At 33.6% G+C, this 22090-nt stretch overlaps 2 protein-coding genes across 9 annotated transcripts in view; both read right to left on the bottom strand.

The window, feature by feature from the left end:
* Positions 1-3250: 3250 nt before the first annotated feature.
* Positions 3251-12017, bottom strand: LOC130052284 (electron transfer flavoprotein-ubiquinone oxidoreductase, mitochondrial-like). Its single transcript, XM_056156756.1, has 14 exons — positions 11900-12017; positions 11155-11271; positions 10229-10381; positions 9082-9158; positions 8209-8290; positions 7351-7469; positions 6700-6777; positions 6380-6592; positions 6015-6086; positions 5766-5909; positions 5484-5658; positions 5062-5244; positions 4665-4886; positions 3251-4021 (listed from the first exon to the last, which is right to left on the bottom strand). The coding sequence occupies exons 1-14, from the start codon at positions 11940-11942 to the stop codon at positions 3858-3860; spliced, it is 1842 nt and encodes a 613-aa protein (XP_056012731.1). The 5' UTR covers positions 11943-12017; the 3' UTR covers positions 3251-3857.
* A 6179-nt stretch (positions 12018-18196) lies between these two features.
* LOC130052274 (FHF complex subunit HOOK-interacting protein 1B-like) overlaps positions 18197-22090 on the bottom strand; it is a 25919-nt gene continuing 22025 nt past the window's right edge. For all 8 annotated transcript variants that reach the window (XM_056156726.1, XM_056156731.1, XM_056156729.1 and 5 more), the window contains one exon: positions 18197-21119. In XM_056156726.1, the coding sequence (XP_056012701.1) occupies positions 20836-21119 (284 nt within the window). In that variant the 3' untranslated portion in view covers positions 18197-20835. The remainder of the gene's footprint in view (positions 21120-22090) is intronic.

The raw sequence follows: 22090 nt of genomic DNA, 5'->3' as shown, positions 1-22090 counted from the left end.
GTATGAATTATGACACTTTACCCCTGCATATACTTCATGAAGCATGTTAGCACTTCACGAAAAGTATGCTGGCATGAAGCATTGCTTCAGAATTCATACATTTATTTTGAAACATGAAATTTATTTCTTATATTTACATTCCATTTTCATTTCTACCAGAGAATTCCCAGCTGTTAAAATAGATGTACTATATTTATCAAGATTCATATGCACATCATTTATGATGAAATGGCTTTCATTTGATAAAGATATTTATGGCACGCCAAATTCACAAAAATGAGCTAAACATAGTTTCACAGTTGATAAACTAGGTTTATCGACTGTAAACTATAGTTTACGGACCGTAAACTATAGTTAACAACGTTAATCTATATTTCACATCTGTAAACCATAGTTAACAGATAATCTATGTTTCACAAGCGTAAACTATAATTAACAATGAAAACAATCATTAGCAATTGCAAAACATAATTTATCTGATAAATATGGTTTCACGATTGTAAACTACGGTTTACAAGTCTGATAAATATAGTATCACAATTTGTGAAACTAGGATTAACAATTGTGAACTATAGTTAACGAATGTAAATTATAGTTTACAAATGTGAATCTGTATTTATCAGCAAAATCTATTGTTAACGTTTATTTAAAGACGGATAAACTTGGATTAGCATTTGTAAACTATAGTTTACAACCGTTAAATATAGTTTTACGGATGAAAACTATCGTTAACTATAGTTTACAGTTCGTAAACTATAGTTTACAGTCGATAAACCTAGTTTATCAACTGTGAAACTATGTTTAGCTCATTTTTGTGAATTTGGCGTGCCATAGATATTAAAGCCAAAAACATTGGGTTCTGAAAAGTAAATATAGGTATGCATGTACATATGAAAGAAATAAAAGATAGGAAATTATTTAGAAAAAGGAAACTATGTTTCCAGATTTATCTTGAGTCTGGAAATCTTTCATAAAAAATGTTTCAAGTAAGATGTATAATCCTCAAGTGATTCATTCTGAAAAAGATGGGACTTGCTTCAACACTAGCACACCTCAATGAGTCGTATACCAGGTATTTCTCAGAAAGGCATATATTTATTACATAAAAGAGTCAAGCACTTGAAATGGTATTATTGTGTGTATGAAATAATATGTCTTAAGTTGAACAAACAAGATAATATCTAGGACACTAAAGATAATCATGTGTAGCACACAACATATCATATGCCAAGCACTTGAGATAATAAAGTCAATTATAGATTGACATAGCTTTTGGCTTGTAAAAATATTTGCATGTCTTAAACATACAACCATACACAAAAAAGCAGCATTTTTGAAAATAATAAAATTCAAGGGCACTTTTATGGTGCCCTCTCTTAAAAAGATGTCCTACAGCACCCCTTATATTAAGCATGAATTAATCAACAAAATTTTCTTGCTTTCCATCACTTATAGGATTATGTATGTGAGTATGCAATTAGATCTTACATCTAATTTCACTCTAGAGAGTCAACAAGCTTAATATGAAGTCCTGTACTGACCATGACCTTTTGACCCTAAAATTAATGTTTTTTCCTCTTTTGATATCAAAGCTAAATGTGAAGTACCAAATCAAGCAAAAAATGTGACCTCTAGAGTGTCTACAAGCTTTTTCTATGAAGTCCTGAAGTGACCTTGGCCTTTGACCTTTTGAACCCATAATCATTAGGGCGCTTCCTCTTTTGATAACAAAGCTATATGTGAAGTATCAATTAAATTGAGCAAAAAATGTGGCCAGTTACATGTACTATATCCCCTCTTGCGAGGAAATATAATCATTTATAGATAGGCAGGACAATGACATGAGAAAATTGTTTGTCAATGAATTTTTCATTGTGAAATTTTAGTATAGGGGACCCGCAATACATGTGCAGGTTCTTGTACAGAGTTATGGGCATGGTAAAGTGAGCTTCCCTGAAAATTAGCAAAAACTGATTAAAATTACATATTACATCATGATCCCATTAAATAATCCCTGAAGTAAACTAGAGATTGATTTTATGAAAAACATGTCTTCCCAGCTCCCCAAATAGGAAGTGCTCCAAATGAAACCTCCTCCCCTTAATGTACTGCATGGTATGGAGGAGAAAGCATGAGCAGGAACATAGATAAGCCAAATAGGAGAAGTGTTCATAAACTATTTTACACCCTCACCTCAGATTCACTATGAATTTAAGGATAACAATTGGATCCTCCTGTAATGACAATATGCACATCTGCAAATGGCATTGAAGTATTGTGCAAAATTTCAAGCCTATCGGATAAGCCATATAGGAGAAGCGTTCACAAGCTATTTTCACATCCGCACCCCTCTTAGATCCACTATAATCTGACAGTATGCGCATCTAAAAATGGCAAGGAAGCATTATACAAACTTCACAATCTATCATATAAGCCATATAGGAGGAGAAGTGTTAACAAACTATTCTACATCCTCCAATCCTCTTAGACTCACTATAACTTTTAGGAAAATAATTGGATCCTCCAATCCCACCAATATGCACATCTAAAAATGGCAATGAAACATTGTACAAAGTTTCAAATCTATCAGATAAGCCATATAGGAGAAGTGTTCACAAGCTATTTTACATCCTCCACCCCTCTTAGATCTACTATAACTTTAAGGAAAATAATTGGATCCTCCTGTCCCTACAATATGCACATCTACAATTGGCAATGAAACATTGTACAAAGTTTCAAGTTTATCCGACAAGCCATTTTGGAGGAGAAGCATTCACAAGATTTTGTGAGAGACAGATGGACGGACAGAAAGTACAAAAACAATGTCTCCCCCTGAATGAGAGGAGACTTAAATATGAGATATAACACTGTTAATTTTGCACAACACTGATCAATATAATACACGTACTGTACATGATTGTGATAAGTAGTCCACTAACTATCAATGTGACAAAGTTTAAAAACCCTAAAATAAGTACATATGTACTGGTAATCAATGGTTGTAATCTGAATGATCTCCAGTTTTAACCACTATGCTATTGATAACTTAAATAAATAGCAATATGGTGGATAAAAATTTATGTCACAATTATTCCAGGACTGCCATTACATCCACCTCTCTGCCATTAGATCCAACTCTCTGCCATTACATCCACTTCTCTGTATCGCTGGCATCTGTTTACTAGCAAACGTAAATGTTTGCCATAATTCTTCTACTTCAAACAAGGACATTGAAATACATAACATACTAAAAATTTCAACAAGTTTATTTATCTTATTGAAAAATAAATAGTATACAGTACATGTAGAATACTGCATGATGAAAGACAAGCTCCAAATTACATAAACTGTTAATCAAACATGCATTTCAGCATAAATACCAAAATTCATTTTGAGAAAGACTTGCACAAACTTCAGATTTTGATTCAATGATATTACAAATGTATTGCCTTAGAAATATCGTGAGATTCATTGTCAATTCAATTCATATAATCATTGGCTTTCTCCTTAACAACATTCAATTTCATATATGTGCACTGTACATGTGAAAAGGCTGTGAAAAAGAGTGATAATTACCAATGCTTCTGTGTTCAGTAACATGATGCTTATGAATGAAACTTTTCTTTATTCTCAGAGAAACTTGCTACACTATCTAAACCTGTACATATAAGAACATCCCTGAGTTTGCCTGTAGTTAAAAAGCAAAAACCTTGTCTTGTAATCACATCACGACAATTATTCAGGAACTCGTACAATTGTACATAAACAATTAGAACTGAATCTGGAAGATGACTTGTTGACACGCGTGTACACTTGGTGAGGTGACAGCAGTGGATTGAGATGTCAGAAGCCCCGGTTCACATTCCATTGTATGCTGGTCCCTCACCTCCCTGAGGACACACCCAGTTAATGTTCTGACTAGGGTCCTTGATATCACAGGTCTTACAATGTATACAGTTTTGAGCATTAATCTGTAGTCTTTTGCCACTGCCATCTTCTAACTCCACATACTCATAAACACCTGTGATATAAAATTCTGTAATCAGCTACCTGTGACATTAAGAAATGCATATTAATCTGTCAATGTTACACCTACTGCACATTGAATGAACATAACTGCAAATAACTATGCTTATTTTTTGCAAAATTCCAATTTTTGATTAGAGACAGGACATCACAAAGTTGGCATTTCATAATCTTAAAAATTATTGTCATTTTTAGGGCAGTTTTATGCTTTGAAATCAAAAGCAGCACACATAAATCAAAACTCTTTTGAAGGTCACATATTTTTTAATTCTCGAAGTCTAATCGTGGTTTACACATGGAGTCACTGTCTCTGAAGCTAGGAAACCCAATAAAATACTGATTCATGAACTGTTGAAAGAAACAGTGGGAAATTTTGGGGACAATGCACTGCCAATGCTAAAATTTTAATACATCTATCTAACCTGTCAAATAAAAAAAATAATAAAACCTTTTATTATTACGGTACGGTATATGTATAGAGAGTAATTTTGGTTTCGCAAAAGATTAAATACTCATGTATATGAAAAGATCCACAATATTACAATGGGAAGGAATGGAGAGTCAATAAATCAGTTGTAGAAGAACATGCAGCCCAATTCCCATTTATAACTGTGTTTGAAGGACTGAATATACAATACCTGCAGGACAGAATCGCTGTTCTGGTCCATCATAAATTGCCAGGTTATGGTTGACAGGAACAGAGTCATTCAGCAATGTTAGATGGGCTGGCTGATCATGATCATGATTTGTTCCCGTTAGTGCCACTGAGGTCAAAAGGTCAAAACTCACTACCCCATCAGGTTTAGGATACTCAATGACTTTACATTCCTTGGCTGGTTTTAATTTGGCATTATCTGGTCCTAGAATTGTAAAGCAAAAATTACTTGCATCAGCATTGCTATAGTTTGATAAAAGTCATCAGCTCCTGAAGTATATCGGAATATAAGATGTCATGATCTTGAGAAATCTGTAATTCTAATATACCGCTCACAAAATGTTTCTGGATGAACATAATCACCGCCGTAGAAGACATACCTCCATGATGAAGAGTCCAAGGTTCCTTCCCTCTACATATCCAGTAAAACAGTCCTGTGTAGAGCACACCACCCAGAGCACCTAAACTGGAGTTAAAGGAAGGTCTAACATTTCGAACTGCATGCAATTCCTTCCACAACCAGCTGTTCTTTAATTTCTCCTCATATTTGACTGGTTCTAAACCTGTTAGAGACATTATTCTAAGTTAAATCACTTAAATTTTGATTCAAAAACAACACCTATTTGTACAACTTGGCCTTTGACCATCTGGATGATGAGTATCAGACTGCTATGAATTGTATAATGAAAGTAAAATGCTACGAAGAGAAAATGAACAGATATCAACTGAACATTATATAAATCCTACAGTACATAAAAGTCCCTTTATGCTCTTTTTACAGAATCCCCCCCTCCCGTATTACCTGCGGTTGGTGACTGTGAAATTTTTTCCTCATCACTAACAAGCTCGTACACGGATTCTGCTGCCAAAAGGCCACTCTTCATGGCATTGTGTGTTCCCTTGATTTTGGGCACATTCATGAATCCTGGACTACAGCCTATCATACAGCCTCCGGGGAAAGTTAGTTTTGGGATGGACTACAATACATAGATGTTCTTCATTGAACTGTTATCTAGTTATGGTATGAAATTGCTGGAATATTATCTGACAGTAACATGTACATTCAAGTATCTATTGTTATTACCTGCACTCCCCCCTCATTTAGTGCTCTTGCACCATATCCAATTCTTTTACCCGTACGGAATAAAGGTTCAACTGAGGGGTGGTGCTTGAATCGCTGAAATTCTCTAAATGGGCTCAAGTAAGGATTTTTATAATCTAGTCCAACCTGCAAAATGAAAAGATAAATATACAAATATTTAAGACTTTCAGGAATGTTCACCAAATTTGCAGTGACATAATCATGGCAGATGGAAGTATCAAAGAATCTCACCACAATACCGACAACAACAAGGGGTCCCTCATCTAAGTGATACAAGAAAGAACCTCCATATGTATTATTGTCCTGAAAAATTAAAACTGAGTGTGTACAACATGAAATTATAGATCAAAGGTAGAAAATACAATTAAAGAAGGCATTAATCTATGAGGGAAAGATGAAATATTTTACAACTATTTGTATCAGAATCAGTTTAACTAAAACATGTACAGTGTACATGTAGTTCAGAATCATGGGATTTTTACGGTTGATTTCTTCATCTCAGTCAAGATGAGTAAACATCACATACTTTTGTGCAATAGAGAGTTTAAAATTAATAATTTTCACAGTGACATACTAAAAAAGCAAATAGGACATACAAAAGGCCATCCAAATGTGTGTTCCACTCGCCCTGGACAATGAAGAGCTGGATCTACTTCCCAAAGTTCTTTAAATCCAATTCCGTATGTCTGTGGCTCACAGTTTTCTCTGAGTTCAAATTTTTTGTACAATTGTTTAGCCAAATGTCCGTGACACCCTTCACTGAATATTGTCACTTTGGCATGAAGTTCCATTCCTCTTTCAAATGTTTCCTACATAATTTCAAATAACCTTGATGTTAAAATAGTAATCGAGATTCAACTGCATAATGCACATAACTGATGCTTTAAATTCTAAGCGTTATTGAGTGTAAATTGACCTTCGGAGATCCATCTTTGTGTATTCCTACATCATTAGTGGCTATTCCTTTCACACTACCATCTTCATGAAACAGAACCTAGAAATAACAAACATGATTCATCAATACAATCATCAATAAATTATTTTGGAAACTTCCTTAAACAAAAATATAGAGAAATTACTGAAATCTTAAATTAATTCAATGTGGCATATCACTCAATTTCACTTTAATATGTAAAAATATCCAATCCCAGTTCTGGACATGGGGTTGTATGAGGATGCTTGCACATTACCGTAAACCAATTTTTATTTGCGACGACTTTATTTCACGATTTACCAGTAATGAACTGGTTCGCTGTGACTAATTTCGGCAACTGAAATGATCTTACACAAATACAAGAGACATTAAAAGACTGGTTTACAGCAAGAAATATTCACAATGATGAGGTTCTCGTAAACCTTGTGAAAATTTCTCACAAGCGAATAAAAGTTGTTTACAGTAATTTTACATACTGTACTCTTATAGTTCTTGAGAGGAGAAGTCTTTAAGGATTTACTTATCAAATCTCATGTAAAACTCTGAGCCCCTTATTGTCCTGGGCCTTCTGGTTTGGACAAATCTAAATCTTCAATGTATAAGGAAGCTATGTACAGATTTCTATACTCCTACCTCACTTGCAGCATAGCCTGGGTAGATCTCTACACCTAGTGCCTCAGCTTGTTCACCAAGCCATCTCACAACATTGCCCAGTCTGACAATATAATTTCCATGGTTACTCATTGGCATTCCTGTAATGTAAATAAACCAAGGAATGTACCATTATTCAAAGTTATAATTTAATTTCTAAACACTGTAATGATTTATCATACATGTACAAGTAAAAACTAGACCTGTCTTAATTATATTAATACTTCTGCAAGTCTCAATAACGTTGGGTCATATTGAAATTTTGAAAAAATAACCTCGATTTTTATCAATATTCATAAAGAGGAAGGAATGCAAATTTCAGTAACTCAGTATAGCTCTTTGGGTACTTGAAGCTTCATTTAACTAGGTGAAACCAATTAATTGTCCAAAAATAACGAATGGTCAGAATGGACGATAAGATGGACAGACCTGGTAAAACCAATACACCCCCAAAATGTTAGAAGGGGTGTGATACTCGCAGAATATACAGAAATATCATGAAAACTATTTACAAATGGTTATAACCTCCTCACAATAGAATCAATCTAAACACCACAAGTGTATATGTTTACATAGTATACAACATTTCCTAAAAATTAGGGACATAAAAGTAAATGAACAGCCTTTGAAGAAATACCCAGATAAAATGCATCTATGGATGGACACACATAGCAAAACCAATATAAACCTCCAAAGTTTGTTTGTGTAGCATATAAAAATCACAACCTATCGGTTAAGGTTTACAGTAGTATACAATTTAAGCATTGATAAACCCAGGCCTGTGAAATTCTTTTTAATAGCTCATACTGCTTTATACATCTTCCCTTCAAATTCTTATACCTGGAAGTATTGGAATTGGGATTCTTCCCTTTTCTGTTAGATAAGCAAATTTGTCTTCCTTCACCTCAGTCTTCAGTGGTGCCTATTGAAGACAATGTTGCAAGGTCAGTATGAATCAGATGGCTAATACATAAATTTATATTGAGATTCATAGATTACTATTTCAAAGTGTTCTGTGTGATTTAACACTGCTTGTCTACCCCGTATACTGTGCACCAACTTTTATTCACATGTGAGAAAATATTGTGAGATTCCTGAGAACCTCTTCGTCATGAATATATCTCGTCGTGTATCAGTCCTTCAACGTCTGTCATTGGCTCGAAAAAGCTCAATCGCGAAAATTACTTGCCACTAACCAATTTACCATGTGAATCGCGAAATAAAGTAGCCGCAAATAAAAGTTGGTTTACAGTATAGGGAAAGCTGCAAGACACCTTTGTAGAAAAAAACTTGAGGTTTTTGTTTGTTTACATCTACACATGATAGTAAGTTAGAGTGTAAGGGTAAAATTTCATTTAAGTCTGAAGTAAACTGTAGAGTTAGCAATAAAAATTGTGAGTGGAAGTCATACCGTATAAGTGGAATTTTTAGTGAGACACAAATTTGGCGATTTTTCTATAAAATTGAGTGTATATATGAATATATATATTTAGTGAGAGTTAACTTTAGTGACTTTATAATTCAGGGAAAATTAACTAATACCTCCGATATTGAATAAATTGTTAGCGATAGACCTCATCGCTCTCGCTAATAATAACAAAATCAAATCCTCGCTAAAAATTCTGCTTAAACAGTACTAAACTGGATTCAACTTTGTAAATATTTACATAGTTCTATTTTTCTCCAATTTGGAAAATAAAAACATTTACATACTCCCATTTCTCTCCAGTTTGGAAACAACTCCTCTAAAGATCTTGGTTCAATACATGCTCCTGATAAGGTATGACCACCTGTCAACATTTACATATTTAAAAGTCTTCATTATTACCAGCATGATATCAAAGGTATACTGAAACTAGTGAATGATTTTCAACTCAGGCACATTCAAATTACACCTGTAATGCAGAGTTGGCAAAAAAGCATAAAAAACTACCAGACATTATTTCCTGTAGATTAGGGATAATTTAGAAAATCTACCAGAAAAGTTCAAAATTTATCAGACAGAATAAAAAAAACCTGAGATTGTTTCACCTTCTTTTAATTTCAAGCCTTCAGTGTGACAGTTTAAAACATTAATTTGTTTTTGACCACATAGGATCAAACTTTCTTATCAATTTTGTTGTAATTTGATTTTCATCCTTTGTTATACATTTATTCTAAAAATATTTTGTTGTAAACTAAGGGGGAGGGGGGTATGCGATCATGTTGACAAGCTGTTCAAGCACCTGTGTTTACACATTTAACTTTCTTTTTTTTTCAAGGCTACACAACATGCACAATGGGAAGTAGAGTGACATGCGTAATATTGACAGTACACACACGGAGTGGGCTTACGATTTCTGGGAAAGCAAGTTTGTGGTATAAAAGCAAGTTATCTTTACCAGATTAAGTTTTTGTTTGCAAAAAAAAAACAACATGTGTTTGTGAAACACAAATGCCTCCGCTAATGGTCAATTCCAGAGATGGCCAATGTCACAAGGACAAATATTTTGGTACCAGTAGAAAGATCTTGTCACAAGAAATGCTCATGTGTAATATGAAAGCTCTAGCACTTACTGTTCAAAAGTTATTAGCAAGGTTAAAGTTTCAGAAAGAATGACAGAATTACAGAATGTCAGACAGGACAAAAACAATATGCCCCCGATCTTTGATCTCGGGGGCATAAAAACAATAAACAACACAGATATCATACTGTTTTGTATGCTAATATCTACTGGAAAATTTGTCAGATAATGTTCTAAGTTTTACCAGAAAAATTGAAAATTTACCAGAGATATCCGGTAGTCATGCATCTTTCGCCAACTCTGGTAATGAAATGAAGCCTTAAGTTTTCCATATTCTACAAGAACATTTTAATTACCAATTTCAGCAGCTTTCTCGACCAGACACACCCTCAGCTCCTTTCCTTGCTCATTAGCCAGGAGTTTAAGTTTACATGCTGCTGACAGACCTGCTGGCCCTCCTCCAACAATCAGCACATCTGCTTCATCTCCATATCGTTCCATTTCTACATCTGTATTCAAATTATTCATGTCTAAATTCAAGTGTAACAGGACACCCAATCTACATACATCTGCATGTATATTGCTTTAAAATTACCATATACATGTATATCATGTACATCTTGTACTGGGGGTTACCTGTATAAAAATGTACATAAGTACATAAACCAAGTCTTGAAATTAGTCAAAAAATGTATATTATTAATTGAAAGTTAAACAAATTATCTACGCATAATTAATATCATGTGATTTATTATATCATATAAGTAATATACAGCTGGAATAGCATTTAAAAAATGATGATAGTCTTAGAAAGCAACCATTGGCCCGAAGACAAAGTCTTGTAAAACTGCAGTTTGGCTTGTAAAATCATTACATATCCAAGACCGTCAGACCAGTGCTTTAAAAATCATCAATATCACTGACTTTTTGCTAAAATTACATTACATATATTGAAATAGAGTGGAGATTGTAATCTGTAAACAGAATCAGTAGTAAAGATAGTGTCTCTATCACACTTGAACTAATTTTGACTGAAAACCCTCAAGTGGTTTAATGTACTCTTGAACTCTCTCTTCAAAACTGAAAAAAAAAAAATTAACACTGGACCAGTATCTTGTAAACAGCCCAGATACAGAGGCCCAAACAGAAAAGTTCTTCACTAAGACTGTTATGACTAAATGCACCAGGGATATTGCTTAATCAGGCCATCATTAAAAATATTATTTTTGGCCTCACTTGTTCACATTATCCTTTACCCTATTCAATTCTTTTTCAGTCATACCTTTCCATCGTGGATCATTTTCTCTAGGATGAACTGTGTAATGAGTGGTAATTTTGGGTGTTGCTACACTGCTGTAAGCTTTTCCTCCAAAGTGACACAAATATTTTGCCCTTTTACCTTAAAAAAAGATTCAAAACAAAAAAATTATGTACATATATATGTCATTAAAAAACTGTTAAACTATTAAAACTTATAAAAGATAGGTCTATAAAATTTCTCCTTGTCAGTTGGATAAAGCACAAAGTACACTCACATTTGTAAATGAACACGCGAGTGCTTGAATGATAATACTTATTATCCATGCTGTGATGTACTTTTTTTGTTATTTTATTCCCCCCCCCCCTTTTTGTAAATAAATGATAGTTCTGCTAACCTGAAAACAGTAGAGAAATTCAAGGGAAACAACTCATCCAATTTATTTATGTAACTTTTGTTTTGTAACACTGAAATCGTAGTAGACTCCCCTCTTAAGTTGATATTAGCAATATCTTCTTTTCAAACCTCTCACCAGAGAAGCCAAATATAGCCTAATCAACTTTGAAGAAAAAATATCAAAGTGAGAAATGAATAAGGCTCTGCTCAGAAGACGCAGACGGACTTTGACCCATGTCCTGTTGTTTTTCTTATTTTATCATTTTCACTCGATCTGAACATTTAAAGTTGAGCAGATACTGGTCTGACCATCATAGTTTGTTTTCTAGAACAAACAGAAACACAACTTTAGGATTTAACCGAGAAAACCTACCTAGCCGGGTGCCCTTCGTAAACACATTCATAAGCGTCGCCATTGCTTCTGACTTACGGCATGGCGTAAACGACGTTTGTTTTTCAAGTTGATATGGTAAGGAATCTTGAATGATAATACAAAAAGGAAATAGGAATAAAATCTCCCATCAAATAAGCAACACAAGTTTGTCTGTTTAAACAAAGTATTTTGTTTTATATTTAGTTGTCGCAAAATATGACAGTTGAAAGGGAAAGTAGGCCTAGACCTAGGCTAGTCTGCTAAATAGGTCAACTGCCTCATGATCTGATCACAGGAGTCGGCAGCTCGCGGCCTAAGATTCATGGCTGTTTCTCGCTTTTCTCTCTCTTCTTCTTCTTGATAAAACTGCCGAGTCCTGTGGATCTGACAACTCTTAACTTACAGATACCAAGTGTGTTACACAGGCACCTAAGTGTGGATAACTTGTATAGACCCCCCCTTCTAGAATTAAATTATTTTTATTCAGAACCAATAATTTATCAAAAATATGTTATTTCCCCCACTGATCACCCTCATAAGTCGTTTTGAATCGTCAGATTCTACTTTCTGTAAGCTTTTTATATGACCACTCGTGAATATACCGTACATGTAAAAAAAAATTTAAGGGTGATCGGTGGGGATAAATTAATGGTTCTGTATAAAAAATAATTTCATTCTAAAAGGGCGAGGGGTATGTACATAAGATCTATACAAGCTATCCACACTTCGGGTGCCTGCGGTATGTTTACAGGCCTATTTGGTTTTCGTTTCCTTTGTCGTTTGTTTCTGTGTCTTTTGACTTTGTGCATAATAATGCTCTGTTTTCTTTAGAGAAGTTGACAGGCATAGCCTACATCCACTGTGAATGTAAGCTATACGTTGGATGTAAACTACGCCTGTCCACCTCTCTAAAGAGAATACACAGCTCCTTTGTGGGCCCAAATTAGTTGAATACGTGTAAATATATTCTATTCTGTAAAGGATATAAGCCAAAAACTGTCCTTTCTGTGAGAGAAAGAACTGATCGAGGCCGGCGTAGGGTTTATAATTAATGGACAGTTTGAGGCTTATATCCTACTTAAAACATTACATCTTTTGTTCTAAGAATGGACAGACTCAGGTAAACCCATTGACGATGATAATTATGAATAAAGCTATTTTTGAATAGTCTGACAATATAACCAGTCTCGCGTAGAATTCAGGGGCGCGTTTTACAAAACAACTTATGACAAAGTCGCAAGTCTTAAATTGTATTACACAGTTATTACTTTGAGTGAGTGAAGTAAAACTTTTCTCAGGCTTAATTTTCAACATTTTAAAAAAGATATTTTGCATTTGGAGTGAATGATCTTACAATAAACTGGAAAATTCCAGTATGTAAAGTTGGCCTTAAGTCGTAAGGTCTTTGTAAAACGCGCCCCAGTTTCTTTTGTTCACTTTCATGTTTCTTTATTTCCGTGAGCCATGCGGCTCATTGGACTTAATTACATACAATACAGTTTTAAAATATAACAACATACAGTATATGGAGAGTGCATAAACTTATATAACATTCCAGAGTGATCTTGTTTAACATGCAATCATATGCATGCATATATTCATACATTATAATACTGATTAACAACAAATACATTAAGTAGATATATAATAGTCTATTGTGCTAATTAGCAACACTTTCCTTACGTAATTTTGTGGCATATTTAAGATATTTACCTAAATTACTCAGTTCTGTAACGTTATTTACACTCAGTAATTTTATAAGTTTATATACACTTGGTTTTACAAAGTAGAATTGTTTAATATATCTTTTTCTTATTTCGTTATATAAAGGACATTTTCGAATGAAATGAAATTCATCTTCGATATCATTTAAACTACACTGTTTGCAAATTCTCATATTTCTGGGAACATTATTATGTCTACCAGTTTCTATGCATAATGAATGTGATGACGTTCTGTATCGGGTAATAAGTTGCTTACTGTACATGTCTAATGGTTTTGTTAAATAATACTGTATACAAAAATTGTCAACAAGATGCCTATACAGCATACACTTTGGTGAATTTTCAAAACTACACATAATTTTTTGCCTGTACATATCTATTATTCTGTGCTCAATAATTCTATAAATATCATGATTCCTTCTGTGGTTCCATAAGTAATTTAAGTCTAGATTTGACAGTTCTTCTTTAATATTAGTTACCCAATTATCTGTGTTCTTTAGCTTTATCCAATATTTAAAAAGTTTTAATTTTCTCTTAACACATAAAGGTAATCTTCCTAATTCACAATAGACCATATTGTTACATGTGTTTCTATTTACACCCAAGACATTCTTGCAAAAATTAATATTAACTTTTTCAACATCTGGGGCTTTATGAAATCCCCATATTTCGGATCCATATGCTAGTACACTACCAACATACATGTCAAAAACCGAACATTTTGTTTCTACATTAAAACAATGATTTTTAAGACTATTATTAATTTCAAACAATGCTTTTCTACCTTGTTCTGCTACGTGTTTTTGTGTTTTCAAAAATTTACCATTGTAACACATAAGTATACCTAAATAATTAAACTCATTTACAATATCCATAAGAACGTCATTATAATACCATTTTTCGTTGCCCTTAACTTTACTGCCATTTCTAAATATCATTATTTTTGTTTTCTGTACATTAACATTCAAATCCCTTTAATATTGGACAGTGTCAGGTAAGTAGTCTTCTACTGCAGGTTTTATATTCACTCTTTCTATAGTCATGTGGTCTCTGATGGAGAGAGCATTTTCATTGCACAATCAAAAAGGATTTTAGTGAAAGTACTGCAAATACTATCTAAATGAGTGTTATATTCTGGATATGGAGGGTGAGAAAGTTATGGAGCCAAATTTTGATCTGAAAAGTTTTCGAATATTTGGATGAGGAAATAATTAACGCCAGCCAAAAGAACCCAATACGCCTATCTATTCATGAAAGCGAAAATGATAATTCAGAATTAGGATATATGCTAATAAAAAATAAAAAAGCGTTGTGAAGAAGTTTCGGAATGTGCCTCTGAGTCCAGCGAAATTCAAATACAGTATGGAAATATGTCTTTCAAATAAGATTTGATGCGATATAGTAACGGCCAATGGAATTTAAAAATTGTGAATCTTCCGAGTTGAAGCAGAGAATTCTACTAAAGGGATATATCGTTTTTAAGTGTTTCAGTGATTTTTCCGATATATGTGTTGATTCTTACTTGTAAGGAATTTAAATTTGTATCTCTTTGACAAATGTATTGTCTTTCTCTTATTTTCAGCCTACCTGTAGACGCCTAATAAGTTATTGGGGTTTACCTGGCACTGTCCAAGAAGTTGACAATTACTGTCCATTATTTTTAAGAACGGACAGTATCTGTCCATTCTTAAAAACAATGGACAGCAATTGTCAGCTTGTTGGACACCCACAGGTAACCTTTTCAATACAAGTGGACTTCCTTCTATATAAAAGCCTTTAAAAAAAAAACCCAAAGGATTGCGTAACAAAAATGTTTTAAATATCATTATCACAGGTGCTTTGGTCATCACATATGAATACACATCTAACCTTATTCAGTACTTGGCCGTGATTTAGTAATTTCCTAAAGAAAATGTTCTTTATATATTTGAAAATTATGATAATTATTTCTGATATTTCTAAACAAAATGAATGGTGTTTACTTCATCAAAATTGAGGAAAGTTTGGCTCCAAGAGATTTTGAAAAAATTATAGTTTTACATGAAATATGTAGAGAAAACTTTTTTGGGGAACTTACTTGTGGCGAAGTACTGTATAATGGAAGTAATCAGAGATGTGTATTCATATGAGTTATCGCCCAGTCACCTATGATTATTATCAATAAACCTGTACATGTATGATAGATGTACATGTTGTGAAGGCTTATTAATCCACAGGCACCGAAGTATGGATACGACATACCCCCCCCCCTTTTAAATTTATACTACTTTTATTTTTGCTGCGGTATAAGGCCAACCTCTAAAGCTTACCCCAAAAAGCGTGAAACGATTACATAGATCGAAACTACGAAAGGAAAATTGTAAACGTTCAGGCGCTGGGCTGCGGAGTACCCCGAATAAAGACCCCCCCCCCCCTCCCCCCTATTTCCCCTTGGCTAGCCGCGAAAGACGCCCTTTTCCAGAAGAACGAGCTAGAAATGTACGTAGTGTTCCCGTGCAACGGTATAGACGCCGCCTAAGCTCCAAATTAAATTTTGCGAGCAATAATTCCACCTTATTGATACGCACATTAATTTAATTGATGAGAGAAATAATTGAATTAATGCATCAACAGAGAGCAATAATTTTGATGCGCACAATATTCCCATTGATGCGGTCGTCAATTCATCTATTGCCTTCAATATTCAAACGTGGGGATACGGGTTAGATAGTTCCTAGGTACCCCTTGCATGTCGTAAAAGGCGTCCTTCGGATTAGACCTCAAAACAACCGAGGTCCCATGTCACAGCAGGTGTGGCACGATAAAGATCCCTCCCTGCTGAAAGGCCATAAACGCCGAGCAAAGGCCGTTAACTAGTATTCAATCAATCGATACGCGCATCAAATCAATCATTGCCCACAATAATTCAATTGATACGTGCTTCAAATCAATTAATGCGCGCATCAATTCAATTAATAAGAGCAATAATTAATTGATGCGCTCATCAATTTAATTACTGCGCGCAATCATGAATTAATAATTTCTTCAAATAATGATATCTTCAATTATTTATATTTATGATAATTTGGAGCTCAGTATTGCTTTGCATAGAATTTCTGGAAATATTCCAAAGGAAACTTCAGTTATCGCGTGTCACAGATAGAGCTGACCGGTGGATGGACAGACGGACAATGTGATTACTACAGGAATCCGAGGATTACTTATATTCTATCTTCGCGAATGCCACAGAAACTCTGTAAAGATAAAGCCGATCAATCTTGGAATCGAAAGGGGGCCGCGCGGGGGTCTTCTTTTGTCTAATCCAAGTATCATGCATAAATTTTATGATAATCTTCCCGATGAAACTGAATTTATCGCATGCCATAGAAAGTGTTGATGATGGACGGAGGGACTGACAAGAGTGATTACTAGAGCACTCGCCATATGAGGGAGGGGGGGGGGGGGTATTTACCGTTTTAATTGTTAACTGGTAACAAAACAAATCCATTTACACATGCCAGTGTGATTGATTGATATTGAAAATTAAAAAAATATACCACCACTTATATTTTAATATGCATAATTAATGAATTATAAGATGATTGGGGTTTGAAGGGACCAATTTACGATTTTCCTCCAAATTTTGTTTTTCACTTCAAATGATCAAAATTTAGTCAAATATGTTTAGAAGGTTTCACACAAAAAAATTAAGGCTATTCATCATGACAGAAGCTCATTATAAAGAGTTTATTATTATTTTGAAAACAAAGATTGAGGTGTGTTATTGTTTACGGAGTTTTCAAAATAAATGGATATTGATCCAAGTTTATTATATATTACACATCTCAAGTATACTTTAAGTAAAATGTGTCATTTGAAAGTTAAATTTGTGATTGTACAAAATGAAAATGCTTTAAATTACAAAATTAACATTTCACTGGTTTGTTCGTTTACACAAAAAGACTGAGTCTTTGTTTAAATAACACAGAATCAAAGCTAAAATATAGCTCTTATCCTTACATTCAGATGGTCCAAATGTTGGTTGTCAACAGTAAATGAGCTATATTTTTAATTTTTAGCATAAAAAATGAAAAACATTTCTTTCGAAAAACGTGAACCAGTCCCTTTATAAATATATAAAAAAGATTTCAAAATACCTTTTCAACTATACACAAAATTCATAGTCTGAAGGAATAGTAAATTGGTATCACAAAAGTGATGCAGATTTCAAATTGTATGCATGTTAAACGTTTTAAACTGAAATGGCAAATTGTTTAAACTACATTCATTGACTGTATTAACACCTTAATTATGTTCATTAGAATGGAAATTTTAACAAAGGCATTTTTTCACTTGTTTAATTAAACTTAACCTGAAATACAACAGCCTTGGACCATGATTTGTGCTTCCTTTACATGTAGCTGATTCAGTTGCTTAGAGTAGCCTCAAGCTTAGATATAAAAAAAAAAAGACAAAAAAAAAAACTGCTTATATCTGACTAAAGAATGAGAACTTGACAACAAAATACATTAATCACTGAAACAAATTGACTGGCATCAGTTTTGTTGCATAATAGAACAAACTACAATGCACATTCTTTTTCATAGTTTTAATTCATATGAAGATTGGGTTAACAAATTGTTTAATTTACCCAGCTTGATAACACTTTGGACATTACAAAGAAAATAACAGCAACATCTTTCTTCCATGAAAACAAAATGAAAGATAAAAACATCTCATATTGTTATATGCAGCATATGTAACTCTACCATTATTACATGTATTTTCTTTATATCAAAAGTACAATGTACATGGCTTAAATGAAATACTTTTTGCAGCAATTTATTGCTAGTACAGTGTATAATGTAAAGAAAACATTCTCATATGTACCCCCCCCCCCCCTCTAACAATGTAGCCCCTTATGTTCCACTGGATCTTTATGCTTTTTTTTTTTTTTTTAATTTTCTGATACAAAAATCCATAAATTTCATATAGCAGGGAGTCAAATTTCCTTAAAATCTACCTTCCTAAAATCTTAATTACCCCAGTTACTATTTCATTATTTTTTTTTTTACAGCAAAAATATTAGACGAAGAGGCCCATGGACCACAATGCTCACCTGAGCAGTTGCATTTTCTCCTCTGCAAAACTTTTAAACCCTATTGTGGCCCAGACTCCAGCGGTCATGCTGTAAATAGTTTGAATCTACCCTACATGGAAACACTTGCATATTAATGACAAATTATACCACTGAGAAGATATCTAAAGAATTTTTGAAAAAGTGTATTTTAATATACAACCTTATTGTGACCACACAATCTAGTGAATCGGAACTCTTTGGATATCTTACACACTCGACATTCAATGAATACCGAGTGTGTGAGACATCTCGGTAGTTTCAAATGTCACATTAGTCCAGGGGTCATTGTGCGAACAATTAAACTAGAATCTGATTAACTTTGTCCTTTTGGTTCTTGAATTAAAAAAAAAAATCCTATATATTCCATCTCTGTTGTGGAATATTAATGGGAGGGTCATGGTGTAAACAAACTGGAAGAATGTACAGTACATTACACGAGAGTATTTGCATATTGTAATTGTAATTTTCTTATCTATTTCAATGTAATGGCATTAAACACCTAACCATGACATGGCTGTCACGGTTTGAATCTCCTATATTCTTGCATGCAACTTATGGACAACTGATAGAAGCTTACAAGCCTTATGCTCCGATAATCTAAAAATAATGTGCACCAACAACATTTGGATGTTTATTCTGCCAAAATTCAAAGATTTAATTAACCATGATTTCTTTTACTACATATGTGCTCGAAAATATAGCATATATCAAATATAGATAGCATCAAGTGGTCTTGAAGTTTCTGCTTGTACTGCGCAGGTTAGCTTTAACAGCAGTTCTGCAGAAAACACAGCAACAACATACCAGTCAAATATAATTCCTCAACAGTTAAATAGAAAACATTGACTAGATACTATCCTGATTTAACAAAGTATGACCTGAAAGCAATATCACAAAAAATATACATACATAAATTCAACACCTTGTTTTCAAATATAATCCTCAGAATTCTTAAACAGAATAGTCCATTTAGTTTCTCTCAATTCAAAAATTCTACTTTGAGTTCCCAAGTTTTATATATCTATTGTGGAGTATTAATAATAGTCTGTTTCCATCAAAATAATTTAATCTACAATGTGCTGTACATGTAGTATAAAATAGACATCCAAACTAAATTTATGTAATAACAGTGCATCAATGTTGGATATTGCTTTTCATGAAATCTGTATGACAATGTACTAATGATGCATGTTACTTTGTTTATGCACCATTATAGCAATACATGTACTCTTCAAGTAGATTTGGGCATAGTTACGTGTAATACTAGTACATTAAGCATTTAAAAGCAAAGTGAGTATTAAAAAAAAATCTTACTATTCATGACCTAAACGGCAAAACCTAAATCAATTCTCATGCAGAACTGTGGTAAGAAAGGCAGTATCTTATTTTTTTAAACAAGGAATAGCAAGCCATATACAGGAATATATCTATGTCTGGTAGAAATATGCATAGTATTTTACATTTTTATGTAGATATATCACTTATATAAAAATACTTTGTGTACATATACATGAAACATTCATATAAAACTATCAGCACAAGATTACATCTTGCAAGTAAAATTTCATAAAATACTGACAGGACCTACAACATTTAATGTTAAAAACACACCATAGCATGAATAAAATTTAATGACCATTTACCATAAAACTTTATGACCATTTACCATAAAAGAATATAGATTTATTATATCCTAGATGTACTTGATGAAACTTTGGCTCTATATTCTATTCAAAGCTACTTGTATATTCCAAATTTAAGTACTCTCTGACTGGATATTCCATTTCACATAACTGAACATCAAGAGAAGGCTCATACATTCTTTTTAATATCATGCATATAAAATAATGATTCAAAATAATTGCTGATGTAGCAAGGATTATACAGATACACATGTATACTTTATTCACTCCTTTAATTCAAATGAGGAAAATGATTGTGAAATACAAATTCGAATAGAGAACTGAAATAACTGGCTCTAAACATAAAAAAAAATCCACATTGAATTGGATTCCTTTGATATGTGCTCCAGGGGAAAGAAAACTTCTTGGACTTATAATAATTTACTCAAATAATATCACTCAGGGCTCGGTTCAGATTTCCATGTGGGCTAAAACAGCTTGCTCCTGGCTGTAGGCAGCAAGTTCTTTCACAAATTCCTCTAATATCACAGCACAAAACACCGCATTTCTAATTTTGGGGGAGTCCATGGGATTCTCTGATATTTCATGAGGCCTGTTCTGGTAATTTATGTACCTGAATCCTTTAGCGCTTTGAAGGATCTGTAACTGGGGTCCTTTCTTGCTTTTAGCCAAAGCCGCCCTTTTATCTGGAGATCGTCTGAACAACAAATCTGTTAAACTAGACTTCTTTTTGTCTGTAAAATTAATAAGAGATAAATATAGATATAAGTGTGTATCATTTATTATATAAAGAGTTTCAAAGATTTAGAGCTAAGTTTGAATTTAACTGAAGTATCATTATCTTCCAAGGAATAACAAAGGCACTACATATGCATAGTGGAGCATCCCCTCCCTTGCTATTTACTATAGAAGATATTGACCATTCTATAGACTTTAATCTCCAATATAACCAGAATAATGCACTCTGACTGACTGGGCCCGAGAGTAAAAAACCAAAACCCTGGCTGAAGCTGGGCGTATAAAAATACATGTGATATCACAATATACACAGGCATGTTGTGAGTCATAAAGGCCTATATAATTTCCAAACTAACACTGTTGTGTTACAGAGGAAATTTGTTGGCCCCCTAAAATTACATTCAGATATCTCAAAAGTGGTCATCTAAAATGCTTACAGAAGGTAGAAACTGACTATTCAGAATGACTTATGAGGATGATCGGTGGGGAAATCACATATTTTAGATAAATTATTTGTTCTATATTTTTTCATGGGGTCTGGAAGGGGTGGGGGGTAGTGGTGTATGCACATTAGATCTACACTATCCACACTTCAGGTGCCTGTGGTTACTATATCCCCTCTTTGAATTGCAAAGGGATAATAAATTTGTTATCTACATCGAATTGGCGTGCTCAGTTACATGTATTTACCCCATGTTGTATTCAAAACACCCTAGAGAAATCAAAAGACATCTCCCACCTTCCATATCTGTAGCAACTATGAGGATATAATCGGGAATGATACTCTTTAATATACGATATCCATAACATCATTGCAGATGCACATATGCATGAACATATGTACTAGTTGACAATTTACTAAATCCCCTGAAAATCTTTGCAAGCAGATAACAATGATTTCATCCGATATATTTACCCTAAGGTTGGTATCTGCATGTTAAAATTCCCCACATGTTTATTAGTATCA

The sequence above is a fragment of the Ostrea edulis genome, chromosome 2 (assembly GCF_947568905.1).
Source record: "Ostrea edulis chromosome 2, xbOstEdul1.1, whole genome shotgun sequence".
Lineage (NCBI taxonomy): Eukaryota > Metazoa > Mollusca > Bivalvia > Ostreida > Ostreidae > Ostrea > Ostrea edulis.
This window is presented reverse-complemented; position numbering and strand designations above follow the sequence as displayed.

Bases quoted from the DNA above. Each gene is read 5' to 3' on its own strand.
- LOC130052284 (XM_056156756.1), bottom strand. From the start codon at position 11,942: ATGGCGACGCTTATGAATGTGTTTACGAAGGGCACCCGGCTAG. The intron at 6,593-6,699 runs GTCAATTTACAC...GAAATTATGTAG, and splicing joins ACAAAGATGGATCTCCGAAG to GAAACATTTGAAAGAGGAAT. The intron at 5,910-6,014 runs GTGAGATTCTTT...TTCATTTTGCAG, and splicing joins TTGTTGTTGTCGGTATTGTG to GTTGGACTAGATTATAAAAA.